Source organism: Cydia pomonella, chromosome 27 (assembly GCF_033807575.1).
Source record: "Cydia pomonella isolate Wapato2018A chromosome 27, ilCydPomo1, whole genome shotgun sequence".
NCBI classification, from domain to species: Eukaryota; Metazoa; Arthropoda; class Insecta; order Lepidoptera; family Tortricidae; genus Cydia; species Cydia pomonella.
The window spans coordinates 6,472,484-6,493,079 of NC_084729.1; the positions used below are offsets into that span (position 1 = coordinate 6,472,484).

At 37.6% G+C, this 20,596-nt stretch overlaps 2 protein-coding genes across 2 annotated transcripts in view; one reads left to right on the forward strand and one right to left on the reverse strand.

Annotated features, from left to right (window-relative positions):
* The first annotated feature begins 1,704 nt into the window (after positions 1-1,704).
* On the forward strand, positions 1,705-16,032 carry LOC133532493 (uncharacterized). The gene is made up of 8 exons (XM_061871202.1): positions 1,705-2,041; positions 3,804-3,923; positions 4,422-4,740; positions 7,936-8,044; positions 8,601-8,735; positions 10,181-10,289; positions 11,072-11,252; positions 13,624-16,032. The coding sequence occupies exons 1-8, from the start codon at positions 1,898-1,900 to the stop codon at positions 13,788-13,790; spliced, it is 1,284 nt and encodes a 427-aa protein (XP_061727186.1). The 5' UTR covers positions 1,705-1,897; the 3' UTR covers positions 13,791-16,032.
* A 184-nt stretch (positions 16,033-16,216) lies between these two features.
* Positions 16,217-20,596, reverse strand: part of LOC133532830 (uncharacterized) — a 97,521-nt gene continuing 93,141 nt past the window's right edge. The window contains 2 exon segments of the mRNA XM_061871682.1: positions 16,217-19,996; positions 20,373-20,545. Coding sequence (XP_061727666.1) covers positions 20,382-20,545 — 164 coding nt within the window. The 3' untranslated portion in view covers positions 16,217-19,996; positions 20,373-20,381.

The following is a 20,596-nucleotide window of genomic DNA, read 5'->3' on the forward strand; positions in this document are numbered from 1 at the left end:
CGCTCGCAAGAGTGATAGAGAGGCAGATAACGATATTTCGATTTTCGTGTTTCGCGGTATCTGTATGTACTAGAGGCGCCCCCTACGCAGAGATGCGCAATATCTAAGCATCTTGCATTTTCGTGCTTCGAATTTGACAGGTAAACGAGATGGCGATACTTCATACATTTTGCCGTAACTCCATGAAGGTATATCTACGTCCGTGGGTAATATATATTAATAAATATTATAGGACATTATTAAACAAATTGACAAAGTCCCACAGTAAGCTCAATAAGGCTTGTTTTGAGGGTACTTAGACAACAATATATATATATAATATATAAATGTTTATAAATACTTAAATACATAGAAAACACCCATGACTCAGGAACATATATCCATGCTCATCACACGAATAAATGCCCTTACCAGGATTTGAACCCGGGACCATCAGCTTCATAGGCAGGGTCACTATCCACTAGGGCAAACCGGTCGTAATCGGGTAACTTTGAAAGTTGACTTTTGACAATACAGTTGCACCTATGGAAGGTAACGAATTAAATCTCCATGTACCAAAAAGTGTCAACAATCAACCTTAAATAGGTGGCACAATACCTAGAATAGAATAGGTTCTTAGCTACTCTAGCGCAACTCAGGAGAGATTTGGAACTATTATTTTTTGCAGACACTACCATAAGCGATTTCACTCCTTTTAAATCCACACTCGATATGTCGCACGGCCAAAGAGTATAATAATATATGTATAGTGCTAGGCTAAATCAGTTGTCGATTTTAGTTTAGTAGTCTAAACGAACTTTTAAAGGGGGCATTTTTTGTATAGAGTTATCGTTCTTCTCCTAGTGAGTGAGTATTATATTCTTTGATATTAATGTTGTGCAGACATGGCCGCAATGTTCTAACTTTTACTAATAAACAACCTACGTAATTTGGTCGGATTATTTGTTGCCCACCATAAAAAACGTCTTCGACACTTAGGACTTTTTAGAAGTAGGCAGAAAGGAAAGTGAGACTATGATAAGGACAAACAATAATAGCGCTTTCTCTACTACTCCTACTGAAAGTACATAAGACTATCCTGTTCTGTCAGTTCCCCTCCACCACTAAAGCCTAATCCATACTAAATACTAGATTCATGTTATTGGCGAACGAATGATCAAAAATCCTGGGCTATAACCCAGAATATCAAAGTTCGCAAATAGGGTTGTTTCCATCTACAAATCTTAGGGCAGAATTATATCCTAATAAATTGTTTTGGATTATAAGAACATGTTAAACTACTTTTAGGGGACCTGTAATGACCATATTTTTGTAAATATTGAATTTAAAATATCTTTTGGCACACGTCACGTGACCAAGCTCGAAACGTCATCAAAAATTCTGATGACGTCACAACTCTCGAATTGACACTGTTGACAGATAGGCGATAAACAACAAATGACAAATGTCAGTGGACAGTTCGTATCTTCTACGTGTGTATGTAGTTATGTGTCAAACCGTAAACTGTGACATCACACAATTTTCAAAGAGCGTTTTGGACGCGAAAGCAGCTGTCAAAATATATTTTGTTAATTTAACATATTTAAAGCCGTTTTTAGTATAATAGGGCAACTTTTAGTTAATATGGAACGTAATACAAGCGTTTCAAAAAATTGAAAACAACCCTATTAGCACTATAGCGTGCGTAAGATACATGCTCGTGTGCAAGCACTACTCTAACTTGATTGTGTGCCTAAAAACGTCTCAAAAACGTCAAACAGCGGCGTCAGCTGCAGCTGCAAGCCAACATAGCCAACCGTCAACAAACTAGCGCCATACCTTGATGGAGCTTGATTGATTGATAATTCCATTATTGTGTTTATCACATAAATTTACTGAAAACTAGATTGTTTTTAAAATGTACGAGAGTGGAGTAAATTCGGAAGAACCCGTTAACTATAATTTGTTATTTTGCCACGCTTGTCTTAGTTCTAATAGAACATTAACTCCGGTTGGAGACTACATCAACATTTATCTCAAAATTTGCGATAATTCACGAATGGTGAGCTATTTAAATTATTAATAGTATAAATTAAAGTATTTAACAATGATCTGGTAGCATTTATTTGCAAATATTTTTACAAAGAAGGGGTGAAAAACATGTTTATGTTGAAGCATACAGTGGGGTTTTTTATTCGAATATTTTTTTTACTACTTCAGTGGCAAACAAGCATATGGCCCTCCTGATGGTAAGCAGTATCCGTAACCAATGTATGCCAGCAAATCCAGAGGAGTTACATGTGTGTTGCCGCCCTTAACACTCTGCACTTCCATTGAGCTCTGGCAACCTCACTCACCGGCAGGAACACATCCTCATTTTTAAGAATTTCTGGGTAACAGAACAAAACCATAAAATATCTTCAACTTAATCTAGGAATAAACCTAATTTATATATAAAGAAAATTACACCAGAACCCTCTCTTAAGTTAAGGCATAGGTCTCTTCCAGACTTAAAATTTTTGCGAATGTGGGTCTCCCATATCAGTTGGCCCCTGCTACTTTAAAAGGTGGGCTCACATGCCGTTTTGTGCGTACATGCGCTCGCTCTTGTGGACCCGCCTGATTATGTCATCAGCCCAGTGTGCCAGTGGCCATCTTCATTTTCTTTTTCTGTCTGGACCTTTCCAGGCTGTCGCTTGTAAGGTCCATCTCTCGTCCTGGGATCTGGCAACACATGGTTAAATTTAAAGGGTCTATTTTCATATAAGCATTTCTTGCTGTCCCAAGACTATAATTCCAAATACATTGAACAAACAGTATTGTTATGGGTATAATTTCTTATAAACTATTTAAAAAAATGTACTAATGTTCCTTAAGGATATATTGTTTGTGATAAAAGGGAATTTAAAACCCTAAAACGGCAAAATTTATTGCTATTTCATCCCACATGTGTTTTCGCTTAGCAAAAAATCATAAGTTTGGATGTAGGCAATGTATTATCAAATACTCGATACATGTATGTAGAGAATTATTTAGAGGATCAATCTACTTATTTATAAAAAGTAATGCATTATTTACTAAAACCAGGAAAGCCTTTTTGTGGTTGTCTCGCGAGGCACTGTTTTTCTTATGTCTCGAGGAAACCTCCCTAAATCTGGTTTGTCTATTGATCTACCATTACATTTTAATTAACAATACAATATAAGCAAAGAGATAGGTACGGCTGAAAAACAGTGCTGTGCAGTCACCCGTGGCAAAAGCTGAGTCCCTAGCCCATTGTCACACTTAAGAGTTTGAATGTAAACAATATTTCTATTCAGTTTTATTAATAAAGTTTTTATTTATCTATGTAACATTTGTATGGCTACTTTGACCATACAAATGTCGAATGTGGTATACAAATGTTGACATAGTGCCATAAAACTGTCGGTTGTCGAAAATATTCCATTTACATGTCAAAAGCGTCCTACAAATGGCTGAATCCATATCTAGCTAACTATAAAAAGTAGAGTGGTGCCTCATACAGTATATTTGAAATTTTGAACAACCCTTCCTAAAACGACGATTATAAATCTGAATTTCCAAAAATAAAAAAATGTCGGAAAAACACCCTCTTCACAAATTGCATTGATTAGCAATATAAGCCAAGATTCAATTATTCTTTTTAATGTATCCAAAATGAAACAAAAGTTTGGATGAATTTTAATGATATATCTTAAAATAATAAACACCCTCTCTGAGTAGAATTGATGGTATTTTTGAGGTTATTGAATGCTACATATAAGAGAAAAAAAGTATTAGTTAATTTTGAATGTTTTTTATAGAACTTGACTTCACAAATAAATGTGTGCTGGGAGTGCCTAGCGCTGCTGAAGAAAATACAAGTTTTCAAGAGGAAGGTTGAGAATGCTCAGAAGATTCTGGACTACTGTGTCAGACAGCAGGTGAGTTCATATAGTCTTACAATAAAGAATAAAAGTTTTTTTCAATTCTGGTTGTTACATTTCACAGAACCTGCATGTTGATATACTACTTTTTATTCTTGTAAAGATTATTGAATATATTTCTATGATTATATTCTAGAAACTTGTCCATATAAAACTGCACTTGAAAACTACCTCATGACAAAGTCACAGTTCTAAATTTACTGGCTTTAAAGCTAAGATTTATTTTTACAAGCTTTTATTTAACTTGCGATGTAACTATGTATGTTTGTATGGGTCAAATCGTGCAAGTTAAATATGAGCTACCTCCCGGTTTCCGATGAAGCATTACTTATTCGACTAATTTATCCCAAAAAAATACCATCAAATAAATATATAAAATTAATATACACGGCACAGGCGCGGCACTGCACTATCTTCACCATGGCACGCCATCCATAAGGTCAAAATCTGCTATATTAATATGTTTTTATACATTTTTTACTCTTTCTTTTTCAGACTCCGCTAGAAGACAATCTCTCCAACCTAACTCTCTCTAGCATCGAAACAACCACATTTGACTTCCCAGTCATAGATCATGATAATAACTATGAAAACTACCTAGAGGACAACATAAAACCACCAGAATACAATGATCTGGACAAATGCATGAGATTAGAAGACTCTTTCACAGATAAGTCAGATTTTAGGCATGAAGACTCATACACAGACAAATTGGACTTGAGGAATGAAGATTCATATAACGAACTAATGTTTAAAATAGAGGATGTCAGAGGGCAGTGTGATATTCTACACGTTCCTGTGTTGGATTTGACAGGTAAGATTTTTTTTAAACAATCAATCATAATTTATTCGCAAGAACATATGGTACATGGGATGTTAGAATAAATATATAGAACCTTAATACTTTCAGCTGTTAGGAATGTGAAAATTAGTTTTGGTATAACCTAACTACTTATTCTTGTGCATGCATATTATTATTCATTTAAGAAATAAGTAATAAATAAATTATAATGTTGCAGTAAAAAATCAAAGTAGATGAATTAGTATAAAAATAGATTTCCATCTAGCGTAGGCACTAGTTTTTACAAAACAAGTTATAACCATTCAATTCAATTTATTTATTTCCTTTTAATACATTTTTAACTTTACAGTATATAATTCGTAAGAGTAGGAAATGATTCCTCCGTACTAGTAAGAACTGTATGACGGCAGGATGCACCACCTCTCCCAGAACACATTTAATCTATCTAAGTCTAGACACAATATACACAGTCAATATCTCCGCAGTACTAGTTATATACTAATATAACCATTAAATTAATTAATATTTTTAGTTTTATTTTATTATCAGTTCTGTTGTACACTTGTAGATTTAGTACCAAAACCTATATATTAATATAGGTATACTTAATGTTTTCTCGGGGGTGAGAGCCTGGTGAACTGTAATACAGGTTTATACCTAGTTCAGACTCCAGTCTCTCACAAAGGATCACAACCTCATCTCGAATGTTGTTATCATACTGTGAAATTGTTACAAATCCTTTGTGAGCTGATAAATAAACATTCTTATTATTTTTTATTATTATTATTAAATTACTAATGTGACTCATGCTCTTACTGTGTTTTGGGAACATTATTTTTATTTTCTATCAGAATTTGAATGAAGGTTGGAAAGTATAGAGGTGATATACCTCGGCGCTCGTAAGGGGTAGACCATGTGTAATGCGATAAACTTAAAAACACGTTTTAACATTCCTGACAACATACCAAAAATAATATTTAGATTAAGAATATGTTAAGTATTATTATTAGTTAGTTAAATGAATAATTTTAAATTTGCAGTGCGCTTACAGGGCTCATAGCTGCCCGATATCCAAATGTAACATCTAATGTACGTACCTATGAAAGCAATAAATGATTACTGATTACTGAATAACCTACGTGATTAGGTTAGGTCTATTGTTAGGCACCATAATAAACAGTTAGGGTAACGCGTATTGAAGTTTAATATTTCGTCATTTTTTTATTCATTCGTCATTATATAGATTTTGATTGCATTTTACAAATACACACATTTCTAATATATATAAACAAGGAATAGTGAGCAGATTTAGTTTTTTGAATAATGGTCTGCATGAAGTTAACACCGAAATACCACAAATCGCGCGTATACACTGCTTTTGAGCTATTAGCAATCCATTTATATTTGACCCGTTACCCCATACAGTTACACCATATCGTAGACTCGATGCCACGTAGCCATGATACACTTGGATTGCTGTTTTTTGGCTAGTAATTTTCTTTAACCTATTGAACGCCACGCCTATCGCACGCGGCGCGTAATCGTGAACCTTGTCGGTACGCATGAAGGTTGATATTGGGCTGTAGCCGCGCGCGTCATATGACGTCTTTGGCGGTCAAAAGGTTAAACGCCAAAGGGCAAAACTGTTTAGTGTGGTGAGAGAATAGGGTTGTTTCCAATTTTTTGAAATGCTTGTAATACGTTCTATATTAACCAAACATTGCCCTGAAATTTAACTTTTACCCTAAAAACGGCTTTAAATATGTTAAACTAACAAAATATATTTTGTCCCATGCTTTGCACCCAAAACGCTCTTTGAAAATTGTATGACGTCACAGTTTACGGTTTGACACATAACTATGTACATACCAAAGAGTAAAGTAAGTATATAGGTACATATACACGTAACACTAAGGCCTCCCGTTGTCTATTCTCAGTGCAGAATTTGATACTCAAGCCGTAGCCATTTAGGTGGTGGGCAAGCTGTGTTGCGTGCGTGTGGGTTTTTAACCAGCTAATAAAATATGTTTTCTGTAGGTAATAATAAGTTATTATATATCATAAAGTATTTATTATCCATTAGCATTTCTATGATGTTATTTTTTAGTGCAGATATCGAAGCTTCAATTAATTGCCCACCACCAAAATGGTTACGGCTTGAGTATTAAATTTTGTGCGAGAACAGACCTATATACTTACTTTACTCTTTGGAACAGACAACGGGGGGCCTACAGCAAAAACCGAAAATCGTATACTGTGGGGATCTTTTTCTTTTACTCTTACTAAGAGGTAATTAGAATGACAGAGAAAAATGCCTGCAATGATGAACTTCGATTTTCGCGGTTATAGCCCAGCGTCAAACCGTGAGTTGTGACGTCATCAGAATCTTCAATATCGTTTCGACTTCGGTCACGTGACGTGTGTTAAAAGATATTTTTAATTCAATATTTACCTTAACACCGTATATGATGCTAAAAATATACAAAACATATGTCAGACCCGTACTGGAGTATGCTTTTCAAGCCTGGAGTCCTTACTTTGCCAAGGACATTGAGATGCTCGAGAAAGTACAACGCAGTTTCACGAAACTGCCAAGGCAACTTAAAAACAAGCCATATGAAGAGAGACTAAAGGAACTGAACCTCACTACTCTAAAGCACCGCAGAGAACGTGGCGACCTAATAGAGACGTACAAAATACTATCTGGGCACTATGACCTCAAGGATTTCCAAGAGATGTTCAAGCTCAACAACAACAACCGTCTGAGAGGTCATCATTTAAAGCTGGAAAGGCATAGGGCTCACAGTAACCCATACAAACACTTTTTCAGCAATCGAGTGGTGAGGGCTTGGAACAGACTCCCAGAAGATGTGGTTTCAGCACCAAATGTGAACCAGTTTAAAAATAAATTAGACAAGCACATATCTACTACTCGTTCATGATAACTATCTTTATGAATATTGGATACAGGTCATATCAGTTGTCAAACTGCCTGCCTGCTTATTAAATAATAAAAAATAATAATAATAATATTTACAAAAATATGCCCATTAGAGGTCCACTAAAGGTAGTTTAACATGTTCTTATAATCCATAAGAATTTATTGGGATACTATTCTGCCCTAAGATTTATAGATGGAAACAACCCTATTGATACGAGACAATTGAAAAAAAAACTATAAAAATTCAGTAGTATGTTTTGTTTTAGCGAGTTTGGCCGAGGTAAAAGTGAAAATAGAACCCTTGGATTCCCCGGAAGATGAGGAAGAGAGGCAGCATCACCGGTGGCAGCGCTCCGCCATGCTGGTTTATAAAAGGTAATGTCTATACATATTATACCTGTGTTTTGACTCAAGCAACAAGGCTCATACTCATAAATACTACAGTACTTGGGCGACCGAGCTTTGCTCGGTTATAACTATTTATTGTAATATGGTGGTGTATAGATGATAATGTTAACTACATTTTTTTACTAAATTAACTTGTGTAAAACAATAAACATTAAAAAATTATATATAAACATTGGTCACCGGGCGAGATTCGAACCCGTAACACTCGTTTCTAGCCGTCCGTGTCTTAACCCGCTGGACCAGACGGACAGTGGCCGGTAACACGAAATTACTGACCATATTCTGCGTCGAAAGAAAAACGCATGAAAACTCGAAAACACGCGTTTTCCCAAACATAAGACTAATCAAGATCGATTGTATACCCCCCCAAAAACCCCCATATACCAAATTTCAGCGAAATCGTTAGAGCCGATTCCGAGATCACAGAAATATATATATATATATATATATATATATATATATATATACAAGAATTGCTCGTTTAAAGGTATAAGATATACTAATACTATTCGTCATCTGTCAGGATATGTGGACACCGTTACGCGCAGCATTTCCTGCGGCCCGTGACGGATGACCTGGCCCCGCTCTACAGCCGCATCGTGCGCCGACCCTCGGACCTGTCCACCATCAGAAGGAGGATCAAAGATGGCGACATCAGGTAACAAGGATACGATACTGTAAGGTTCGTGGCTCGCCGGGGATCACCTTGCAGTTGAAGGTTTTCAGTAGAGATGCAACGAATATTTGGCCACTATTCGGTTTCCGTCCTATTCGGCCAAAGTTTCACTGTTCAGCCAAATACCGAATAGTGGCATAGTATTCGGCCGGATACCGAATAGTACGTTAACTCGTAGATAACGGTAAACGAGGGGTAAAAAAGTAACAAACTACAAGTAATCAATTATTAACCTTTTGAACGCCACGCCTATTTATTTATTTAATCTTTATTGCACAAAAGAAAACAATCTTATAGTACAAAAGGCGGACTTAATGCCACGAGGCATTCTCTACCAGTCAACCTTAAGGCTAAGCAGAGAGATTGAGAGCGGTGCTACGTGCTACAATTACAATAGCGAAACGAATCAAACAAAAATACATAAAATAACATATACCTACATACAAACATAATACACACATACATATATATATATATATATAAAGACGAAACATCTGAAGCTAATAAATAAATACATTAAGAATCTTTCATTCTGCTAGCACAGAAAGCTACAAGTTATCAGATCTCTTGTAGAGCCAATCTTCTAACTCTACAAGCCCTAACCTCACAAACTCCACACCTTAGTCAAAATATGTGGCTTGGCCGTTTTTTACATGAACTATTGTAGGAACCTATAATAAAAAAAGTAATGAATATTAATAAATTGTTCACCTTACGCCCATGTGGCGGTAACGAAACGGCCAAGCCACATATTTTGACTAAGGTGTAGTTTGTATAATCGAGTATACATATTTTTGGCACTTTGTCCGTATCGATATTTTTAGACGTGACTGTACATATATTTAAAAGTACAAAATTGACTCGAATCGATCGAAAATCCTTCAACTTCGATATCGGATTTCCATGATTCTTGTTATCGATTTTGGACATGTCTCCCTTATTGCACTAGGTTGATTGACGAAGAAAACCTTGTAGCCACGGCAAATTTACTGCCATCTTTCGACACATCATTAAAACTTTTAGAATGCCATTTGACTTTGATCCTTCGCTTGAAATTGCTCGCCTTTGATCTATTAGATGGCGCCACTTTTTGATATTTAACCTTTTGAACGCCACGCCTATCGCACGCGGCGCGTAAACGTGAACCTTGTCGGTACGCATGAAGGTTGATATTGGGCTGTAGCCGCGCGCGTCATATGACGTCTTTGGCGGTCAAAAGGTTAACCAATTTAACACATATCAGTGAAAGAATAAGGATGAAAGTCAAATGGCGTTCTAAAAGTTTTAATGTGTCGAAAGATGGCAGTAAATTTACTGTGCCTACAAAGTTTTCTTTGACAATCCACCTCTATTTCCAATTCTTATGATATAATTTATCCCCTTATAATAGGGCCACGGGATTATTAGGTATGTTGTTTGGTTGACAGAACGACGGCAGAGTTCACACGCGCGTTGCTGTTGATGTTTTCGAACGCGCTGATGTACAATAGCAGCCACCACTTCATCTATCAAATGACGCTAGAATTTCGAGAAGAGGTAAGAATTTATTTTTATTTCCATATAGCGGTTTTTTCAAATGTGTCTCTAATTCATTTGTTTGATTTACCATAAACTCCTAACATTGCGATGATGAGTCATGTGATTTCATACAAAATAAGTTAAATGTAGCGGTCTGTTTAAGTTTTTACACGGGCTACATGTTATGTTATAATTATGTAAACTTTACAACTCATTCGGTTTTTATCTGTTTGTCTGATTTAATTTCTTGTCTTTTAATTATTTATATTAGAATTCAAGTCTTGGAGACCCGTTACATCTGTAAGGTAGATAGATATATAGATGAATCATTTATTTGTAAGGGTAATTTAATGATCGTTTTTTAAATTATATTTTACCTCTGACACTCAGAGACTTTTACATCCCTAATAAAAATAAAGTATCTAATATTTTATTGATTCCATATTTGTAATTGTATTTTTCTCCCCTCCCTACATTTAACTCAACCAAACAATTGAAACTGTGACATATCAATGTCATTTCAAACATCGATCATCCGAGATAGTACTTACGTTTAGTAGCAAATGTATGAACGCGTACTAAACACTAATCAATATGTAAACAGCCCCTAAGGCAAGTGTACACGCTCGTAAGGGCCTTATTAGATAAAAATACAATTTTGACTATCTCCGAAATGGAGTTAATTAGAATACCGGTGTCTTTGAGAAAGTTACTTAATTGAGCTCAGGGCACCCTTGAAATTAACGGAGATAAAAAAAACACGGTGTAGAAAACATGTAAGAACATATCGTTTTATTCAGACGCTCCGCGAGCTGTCGCTGCTGACGTCGGCGGAGGAGGAGGCGGGGGCGGAGTGCCCGCTGGCGCGCCTGCTGCGCCGCCCCGCCCCCGCGCCGCTGGCCCCGCCCACCGCGCCGCCGCCGCGCGCCGCCACAGTGCACGCGGGGCGGAGAGCCTCCGTGCTAGACCGACCACAACACGGTAAGACTTCGTGAATATTTCAGGGTTCCACGCTGGAGGGCGGGCGACAATCTGAACTCTATCGAAGATTATGCTGCCCATCCGCCCGTCTATTAGCCGACTATGTCAATCTTGTCATGGGTAAATTGTTAAAATTTCTGAGAACGTGTGGTAATAGTTATTTTCTCAAACTTGTAATGAAATGTTGACATGACATACTTCAAATTAGGTACGGAAATACGACATATCAGGTGCGATGACGATGAGTGAAGATGATATGTTAAAGGAATTTCATACAGCCTTACACACCTAGGCCTGTAAGGCAACCTTCTTTTGTTTTTAAACGTCAAATTATGGCACGTCTTGGTATTCAACCATAAAAAACCTATAAACAAAATTCTGCCATTATGCTTTTTTATTTTTTTGTGTTTTTTTTTTCTTTTTTGTGTTTGTTAAATACGAGTATTATTTAGGGGTTCTCAGGGGAACAAAAATTTCATTATTTTTGCGCTACGACGCACGGTTTAGGAGATACAGCCCCATAAAGTTTTTTTTTCAGTCATGCAGAAATCTTTATAGGGCTGTATCTCCTAAACCGTGCGTCGTAGCGTAAATATAATCAAATTTTCGGTCCCCTTTTAATAACCCGAAAGTAATAATAACAATCAACATCATCATCACCATCCTATTTATTTATTTTTTATTGCAAGTTTAAAGAAAAGCACTATACAAATCTCGGCGAGAAACGGGGTTGCCGGCCGCGTATCCCCATCCATATCATCATCATCACTATCCTATTTTTTTTTTCATTGCAAGTTTAAAGAAAAAGCACTATACAAATCTCGGCGAGAAACGGGGTTGCCGGCCGCGTATCCCCATCCATATCATCATCATCACTATCCTATTTTTTTTTTCATTGCAAGTTTAAAGAAAAAGCACTATACAAATCTCGGCGAGAAACGGGGTTGCCGGCCGCGTATCCCTATCTGACCTCGCTACGCTCGGCCGTCTACATCTACTTTGCCTGCAACCCTTCGTTTCCCGTCCTCTATGTCTGTCTGTCTATGTACTATTACGATACAAATGCAGAAAGTAGGCAATTCGCAATGAGTGTTGATAAATTAAAACACTCCCGACACGAGTTACGAATTACCTGTTCGCCCGTGTATCGTACAACGTTGTACAGTACATATGGCGTGAAAGTAGCATCATATGAACTGACCCACGTACGCAATGCGTTATGACCATCTGAACCTTCTAATTTATATGCTTGGAAATATTCATGTGTTGCGTTGCGTATGACGCGTATGTTTCCAAGTATACAAATTCAAGGGTTCAGATTTCATTGCGTATCGCCTACGTGGGCTCATATTCTTCCTGCCTCTAAGAAGTCGGTATAGCGCTATTTTTAGGGTTCCGTTCCCAAAGGGTAAAACGGGACCCCGCTAAGCCCCCGCTATCCGTCCGTCTGTCTGCCTGTCTGTTACCAGGCTGTATCTCATGAACCGTGATAGCTAAACAGTTGAAATTCACACAGGTGTTGAAGTGCTCAACACGGGTGGGAGGGGGTTAGGGTCGGCAACGCGCATGTAACTCCTCTGGAGTTGCAGGCGTACATAGGCTACGGATACTGCTTACCATCAGGCAGGCCGTATGCTTGTTTGCCACCGACGTAGTATATATATCAAAAAAAAGATGATGTATTTGTGTTGCCGCTATAACAACAAATACTAAAAAGTATGGAACTCTCGGTGGGCGAGTCTGACTCGCACTTGTCCGGTTTTTTTTAACATGCTCATTATGGCACTGGATCGAAAAGCCCGATGCAGAGCTTATTAGTCATATTAAGACGATTGTATTCCTTTTTAGCGTCAATTCAACATTTTAGTAGACTCGTGCATAAACTTTCATCTTTCATTTTGACGACCAGTCTGGCCTAGTGGGTAGTGACCCTGCCTATGAAGCCGATGGTCCCGGGTTCAAATCCTGGTAAGGGCATTTATTTGTGTGATGAGCACTGATATTTTGTTTCTGAGTCTTGGGTGTTTTCTATGTATTTAAGTATTTATACATATTTATATATTATATATATCGTTGTCTGAGTACTCACAACACAAGCCTTCTAGAGCTTACTGTGGGGCTTAGTTAATTTGTGTAATAATGTCTTATACTTAATATTTATTTATTATATTTTAGAAACATACAGTCGTTTACAAACAGTACATATACAAAATTGCTAAAGTTTAGACCTAGAGTTTATTTATAATATTTAATATTTATTCATTCACTCGGTAAACGAAAATAACCAACATTATACTATCATTGAGTTCAGCTTACAAGTTTTCCAGAAACCCCACCAAATAAAGTATAAATATTTCATTTCTGTTCCCAGAGCCCATTAAAGTCCCTCCGGCCCCGCGGCGCCGCGCCTCCGTGTACGCGGCGGCGGAGCCCCGGCCCGCGGAGCCCCGGAAACGAACCAAGTGGGACTGGTCCAGTATAGAGGACGAGTACCTAATAGCGAAGAAATACAAAAACAGTGTTGCTGTGTTACTATAGGATAAGTTAAATTTATTTTTACGAATATTGTGATAATTTACCCTAATCTAAGGGTTCTACAGTCATGGAGTCCGTGTAAACATAGATAAGTAAGCATCAGTTCACTCCATACATTGTTTTGGTACCAACAAATACTAAAAACAGAATAAAATAAATATTTAAGGGGAGCTCCCATACAACAAACATAATTTTATTGCCGTTTTTATAAATAATGATACGGAACCCTTCGTGCGCGAGTCCGACTCGTACTTGCCCGGTTTTTTAAATGAAAGTAAACAAAATCTACCCTCAAATTGCTCCTTAAGCCTGTTGAGGGTAGATGAAAACATTACATGATCAAATGATGTAGGTTAAAGTCAGGTCGTTCAGTGACAGATCCAGGCGGTTTTGTATTTGGTTGGTTAACCAATAAATGTTATAACTACCCGAAAATGTACAAATTGTTTGTTTACTTTTAGATGATAGATAGTTTACTTAAAGCGGAATTTAGCGGAATTATCAGTGCTCCTACTTGACAATAGATGTCGCGACGAACGAAAAGTCTAATGCTCAACAATTTTCAGCTAATATTATAACCGGATCAACCAGAACTTTATTTTCAACTCCTTCTGCCTACTTGTAATATTACTTGTAAATTGTTCACTAATTGTTGAGAAATACAATTTTCGTCAGTCGCGACACCCGAGCCATCTAGTGTCAAGTAGCGGTACTGATAATTACGCTACTCGATGCTAGATGTCGACTACGAAAATAATAAGGTTTTGGTACCAAAACTGATGTATGGAATGAGCACTCTATGCTTACTTCTTTCTCTATGGTCTAAGTTACCTGAGCACCGACTAGGCAGCCGCAAAGTGTGGAACGCCACTATAATCTTTAATAATGTCCACAGGATTTTGACGTACTAGCTTAGCGACCCTTCGTGCGAGCTTAGCTTCGCATGGGTAGTAAAGCGTAATATTGTATACACCTGTATTTATTTATTAACACTTTATTGTACATAAAATAATAAGTACAAGGCGCGGACATACAGACAGACATATGCGGCGGGGAACTTTTGAGGTGGCGCTCCCACACTGTCGCTTGCCAAGTCGGTGGACTCTATTAGCTTCGACAGACTTTTTAATTTTAGAATTATACTTTTTTTATAGTGGAATCTCATTGCATTTCATTTAGGTGAATTTCGTGTAGGGATATGATGGTCGCGGTTTTTTTCTTTCTACGTGGTCGTCACGTGTTAAGACAGTCTCATATCCCTACAGGTATAGAGAAATAAGAACTAAATGGCAACGCGCATGTAACTCCTCTGGAGTTGCAGACGTACATGGGCTACGGAGACTGCTTACCATCAGGCGGGCCGTATGCTTGTTTGCCACCGACGTAGTATAAAAAAAAAAAAAAATAGAGTGCTCACTCCATACATCAGTTTTGGTACCAAAACGCTTATTTTCGTAGTCGACATCTAGCATCGAGTAGCGGAATTATCAGTACCGCTACTTGACAATAGATGTTGCGACGAACGATAAGTCTAATGCTCAACAATTTTCAGCTAATATTATTAGTTGTAAATTGTTGACAAATACAATTTTCGTCAGTCGCGACACCCGAGCCATCTAGTGTCAAGTAGCGGAACTGATAATTCCGCTACTCGATGCTAGATGTCGACTACGAAAATAATAAGCGTTTTGGTATCAAAACTGATGTATGAAGTGAGCACTCAATGCTTACTTCTTGTTTCTCTATGCTACAGACTCTACAGAGTAGACTAAAAGGAAATATCTATCTATGGGCATTTATCATTTTTTCAGTAATACTCAATTTTCATTTTTTTCAATTGTGGAACGAAAGTTGATTATGGTGGCATGACTAAAATTGTTAATACAATAATTAGGTACGTGTTTTTTAAATGTACCCATGTTGTTAGCGTTTACATGATAGAAGTTTATTAGCAACCTAGTCTAAAATCATTTCATCTATAATTGCCAGGGGCGTAGCTACCGCCGTATCTGCCGTATCAATTATACGGGGCCCCCGGGCCACGGGGGCCCCCAACGTACGTTTTTGTGAGAAATCTTTACCCTTCCTAAGGGCCCCCAAACAAATTTTTATACGGGGCCCCGCCAAGGCACGCTACGCCACTGATAATTGCAGTATTTTTGAATGGAAATAATTTGTTCCAATTAGTGTGCCAATTTTGCTGCTATAGATATAAGAAGTAAACATGATCATATTTGATTTTAAACATTCTTTTATTTTACCCAAATACTACTTTCACCCTACTATCCATACATTTTGTACGAAAACGCGTCTGCGATTACCTATGTGATATCGCGTCCATGGGACTTGGGAGGTAAATTTCTGCCGACGCAATATCACGTCAGCGGGAATCAAAAGTAGAGGGAAGGCTTGAGAAATAATACACCACATTCATCTATAATATACATTTCACTTATCGTTTACATACAACCTGCGGTCGGCTATAATACTCTTATTTAGTTCCATACAAACTTCGTCATACGTCAGCATCGGGGTCGAGGGCCGAAGGCCCGGTACAGGGATAACACTTAGAGCTGCCAATTTTATACCACGGTGGTAAACAAGCGTACAGCCTGGCTGGTATGCGGATATTGTAGCCTACGAACGCCCGCAACTCGGCAACGCCACATGCACGTTGCCGACCCTTTAAAAATCTGTACAGTCAAGGTATTAAATATCGATACGGACAAAGTCCCTAAAATATGTATACACGCCCTTATAGCCCATACATTAAGGTAGTGTGTACATATTTTTGGCAATCTGTCTGTATCGATATTTAATACCTTGACTGTACACACCTTTTCAAGGCTATGTTTAATTAACAGAATATGATGAACAGATGCCCAATAGCAGGCTGAATACACTGTTCGTAAAAATGTATTTAAGATCCACCGGACTGTATTTTAGCAAATAAATGGTGACTGACAGAAATAGAGAAAGTGAAATTGCGATTCAAATCCTCGGAATATCAATTAGTTTTTTAAACCGTTCTTATCATCCAAAGGGATACGGATTAACCTTTTGACCACCATATTTGGCTGTGGCCGTCATCGGGGTCTTGCCAAGGACACCAGCTTCGCCAATGCAATAGGGACTTACGAGGGACTCCGTAAAGTTCAATTTCGCTTAAATAATCACGATCGCCTGGCGTCCGGGGCAGGGCATATTCCTACGCCGTCTGGCCTTCAAAGGCTTCTAGACTTGAATATTTTCTTTGAATATTATTTTATTTTATTATATATAGTGACTGAGTTTGTGACGCTATGGTGTTAGCTGTAAGTTGCAAATGTAATTTAAACGAATAAAATAAAAAAATAAAATAAAATTTTAGGGCTATGCCAAATAAGCATTTATATTTTAAGGTGTTTTAAATGCAGCTCTAAGTGTTATCGGTCTGTAAAATTTACAAATCAGACTTATAAATTGCCTTTATTGCTAATCTATAATCGAGCGGAATTATGATTACGCACCATGCAATATATTCTATGCGTCAAGTCCTCGAGGTTTAGGTGAGATAACATTGATTGTCGTGTTTCTTTGACATGGACATATTGGATTATTCATTTACAAATCAACATAATGAATAATCGAAATATATTTGAAAAGTATGACACGATAGATGACAAAAGTGCCAGATAATTTTATACACGTGATAAAATAAGTGTCACATTTTAACACCAAACGATAAAAAGACGGGCGCAGTGTTTATCACGCTATCACGTGGACAAATATGTACGAGCATATCACTGGTAGAAGTTTTGTTACACTAGTCTTAAATCAGGGTTGAAAGAGTTGTCCCGTGTGTTAAACATTTCTAGAAAGCTATACGTTCATCGAGACCAAAAAGTTTTATGGCATTCAACCATTTGACCTCCAACGACATATTTAGCACTGTAACCTATGTTTTACAGTATAAAATGAACCTTAAGGCATTTTAATAAAGTAGACTATTGCGTGTTAATTAAAACAGTCCCGGCGGTCAATATGCATGGTTGGTTTTAAACCTTTACTTGGCTTACACTTTATGCTGTTACGTTGAAATATAATATTAGTCTAGGCTATGCGCTGTCGACGAACAACATCAATATATCGCGAACATAGAACATCGTTGTAAACGTAATATCAAATGATGCATTCGTGTTATAAGGCACAACAATTCGAATCTTCAGATATTTCACACTAACCCGGGGTTAACCGGTTAAATTTATAGTTACCAGTACAATTTGATACTTGGTTAACATTTTAACTGGTTAACCCCGGGATAGCGACTTAACCGGTTAGCTACGGGTTAACCACGGGTCAGTGGTTTAACCGGTTAACCCCGAGTTAGTGGGATGGTGCAAGTGGCGCTAAGGGCCTCTCCTCACCTACTACTTTGTGGTGTAACTCGCCGTAAGTTTTGTCAGCACTTTTATAACCCTTTTACAGCCACGGTATCATGTCTAGACGCCACGGTACTACACCTCATAAAATCAAGTGTTGCCGTCAATGGGTGAATTGTAAGTATGTAGTTAAGGACCTGTAATTAGTCTTCCATTGTGTACTGACTATTAACCATGTAAATTTTATTGTAGTTGTTGTACAGTCAGCGTCAAATACTTCGTAGCAGTCAAAGTAGCCAAATAGTTCGGTACACCATATATTTAGTATGGTGTACCGAACTATTTGGCCACTTTGACTGCTACGAAGTATTTGACGCTGACTGTACTTTACACACATGAGTATATAGCAAACGTCAACATGCTTTAATTGTCGTAACACAATTACCTTAAAGATCGCTTAATTGTCGTAACCCAATTACCTTAAAGACTAATTACATTACAGCTCCCTATGTCCATTTTTTTGCAATTCACCCAAATACGTCAATTGAATGATGTATTTTTTTTAGATTGTGGCAGTCGACGGGTTAAAGTATTGTAGAACACAGTATTTTAACTGACCATTCAGACCTTGTGTTTTCAATAAGGTTCATGAATTGTGAGTTAACAGTGGTAACGATGGTATCTCGCATTAAGCGCTTGTGATATTAAAATGTCATATCCAATATAATAAAATAAATTCAAAATAAATATTCATGTCACAATCATTAAATAAAGTTAAGTTTTCATGTCAATCGTTTGCACAATTAATAATTTAGGTTTTCGTTTAGATGTCCAAAATATCTACGCAATGTGTTTACACCAAACGCTTATGATTGGGTCGAGTCTTACGAGAGTCAGCAATTTAAAGCATCCATATAGTTCGTGTCAAACACGATCACGCGCAGATTTGTCGAATCTAACCTTTAATAACATGGCAATACGAGTCGAGGCGCGTCTTTGTGAATGGCACGATCTATACAGTAGTTACATTCCATAATAAAATAGCAGCCGTAACAGTAGAGATGAACCTTTAACACTTGGACTATTGCCATCTTTAAGGGCCACTTGCACCAATCATTAACCCGGGGTTAACCGGTTAAACCATGGTTACCGGTACAATTTGACACTGGGTTAATGGTTTAACCGGTTAATCCCGGGTTAGTGGGATGGTGCAAGCGCTAAGTAACCTTGTAGACGCAACCCACACAAACGAAAGACTGTGTTTGTGCGTGTTGAGTGTATAAGGCTAGATCAAAGAGATTTTGAAATAGAGGTGGATTGTCAGTAAACCTTGTAGTCACAGTGAATTTACTGCCATCTTTCGACACATGATTAAAACTTTTAGAACGACATTTGACTTTGATCCTTATTCTTTTACTGATTCTTCTACTAGAGCATAAAGGTATGGCGGCATTTTTTCGAGCGATAGCGCTGTACCTTTGGCCTATGCTCTAGAAGATGGCGCCAATTTAACATTGAAAGAAAATCACATATCAGTCAAGTTAAATCTCTATTATAAATTCTCTTTGGGTTTGATAGACTTTAGATATGAAAGTTGATGCTTTGAGCTGTTAGAAATTAGGCGAAATTTCACCCTACCACTTTGAAATGAAGTTCAAAATGATTAAGTAATGGTTCATCTTTAGCCATTTGGTGTAAATCGTACATTTGAGTGTTTTTACACTATAATCTCTTCATGATTATTTAATTACATCATAGATAAGCTATACTTTTTAAATATCGGGTAGTTTGGAAGATTTTGGATTTTGTTTTGTGCTCGTCGTTTTGTGGCTTGGTTTTGGTGGGATTCTGTAAATAAAGACATTTTGAATGTTATAATAGAGATAAATAAATAGTAGAAGGAAATAGAGTGATACAGTTATATTTTAACTTAGAACATGATTGGCAGAAATGTAGCCTGGGTAGTAAATTAGCTCTTTGTAGTCTAAATGTACATTTAAAACGGAGGAACGCTTCAAAAATGGTGTTCTGGTGGTGGTCAGTTACATTTGATTTGAAGGTGGTGACATTCGCCGATAAACGTTATGTTTGGCGAAATATGATGTAAATGTATATTGTACCAACTTTTTTTGCTAAATAAAAAAAATAAAAAGTTCGAAACGCTTTTACTATTATTTTGAGGGCATAGGAGTTTAAGCTAAAGAGATATGGTTAAAAGGCTCACCGGTGTCAGTTAAACGGGTCTGGACTGCGGGTGGGTGTGGGGGTGTGCGTGCGCGTGGGGCTGCGCGGGCCGCTGCACGGGCCCGAAGCGCGCGTCGTCGTCGGGCGGGGAGCCGCCGCCCGAGCCCGAGCCGGCGCCCGAGCCCGACAGCGAGCTCGGCGACGACACGCCCACTGAAACATCACATATCCTACTCTTATTTGCTCAAATATCTTGCGCCATCC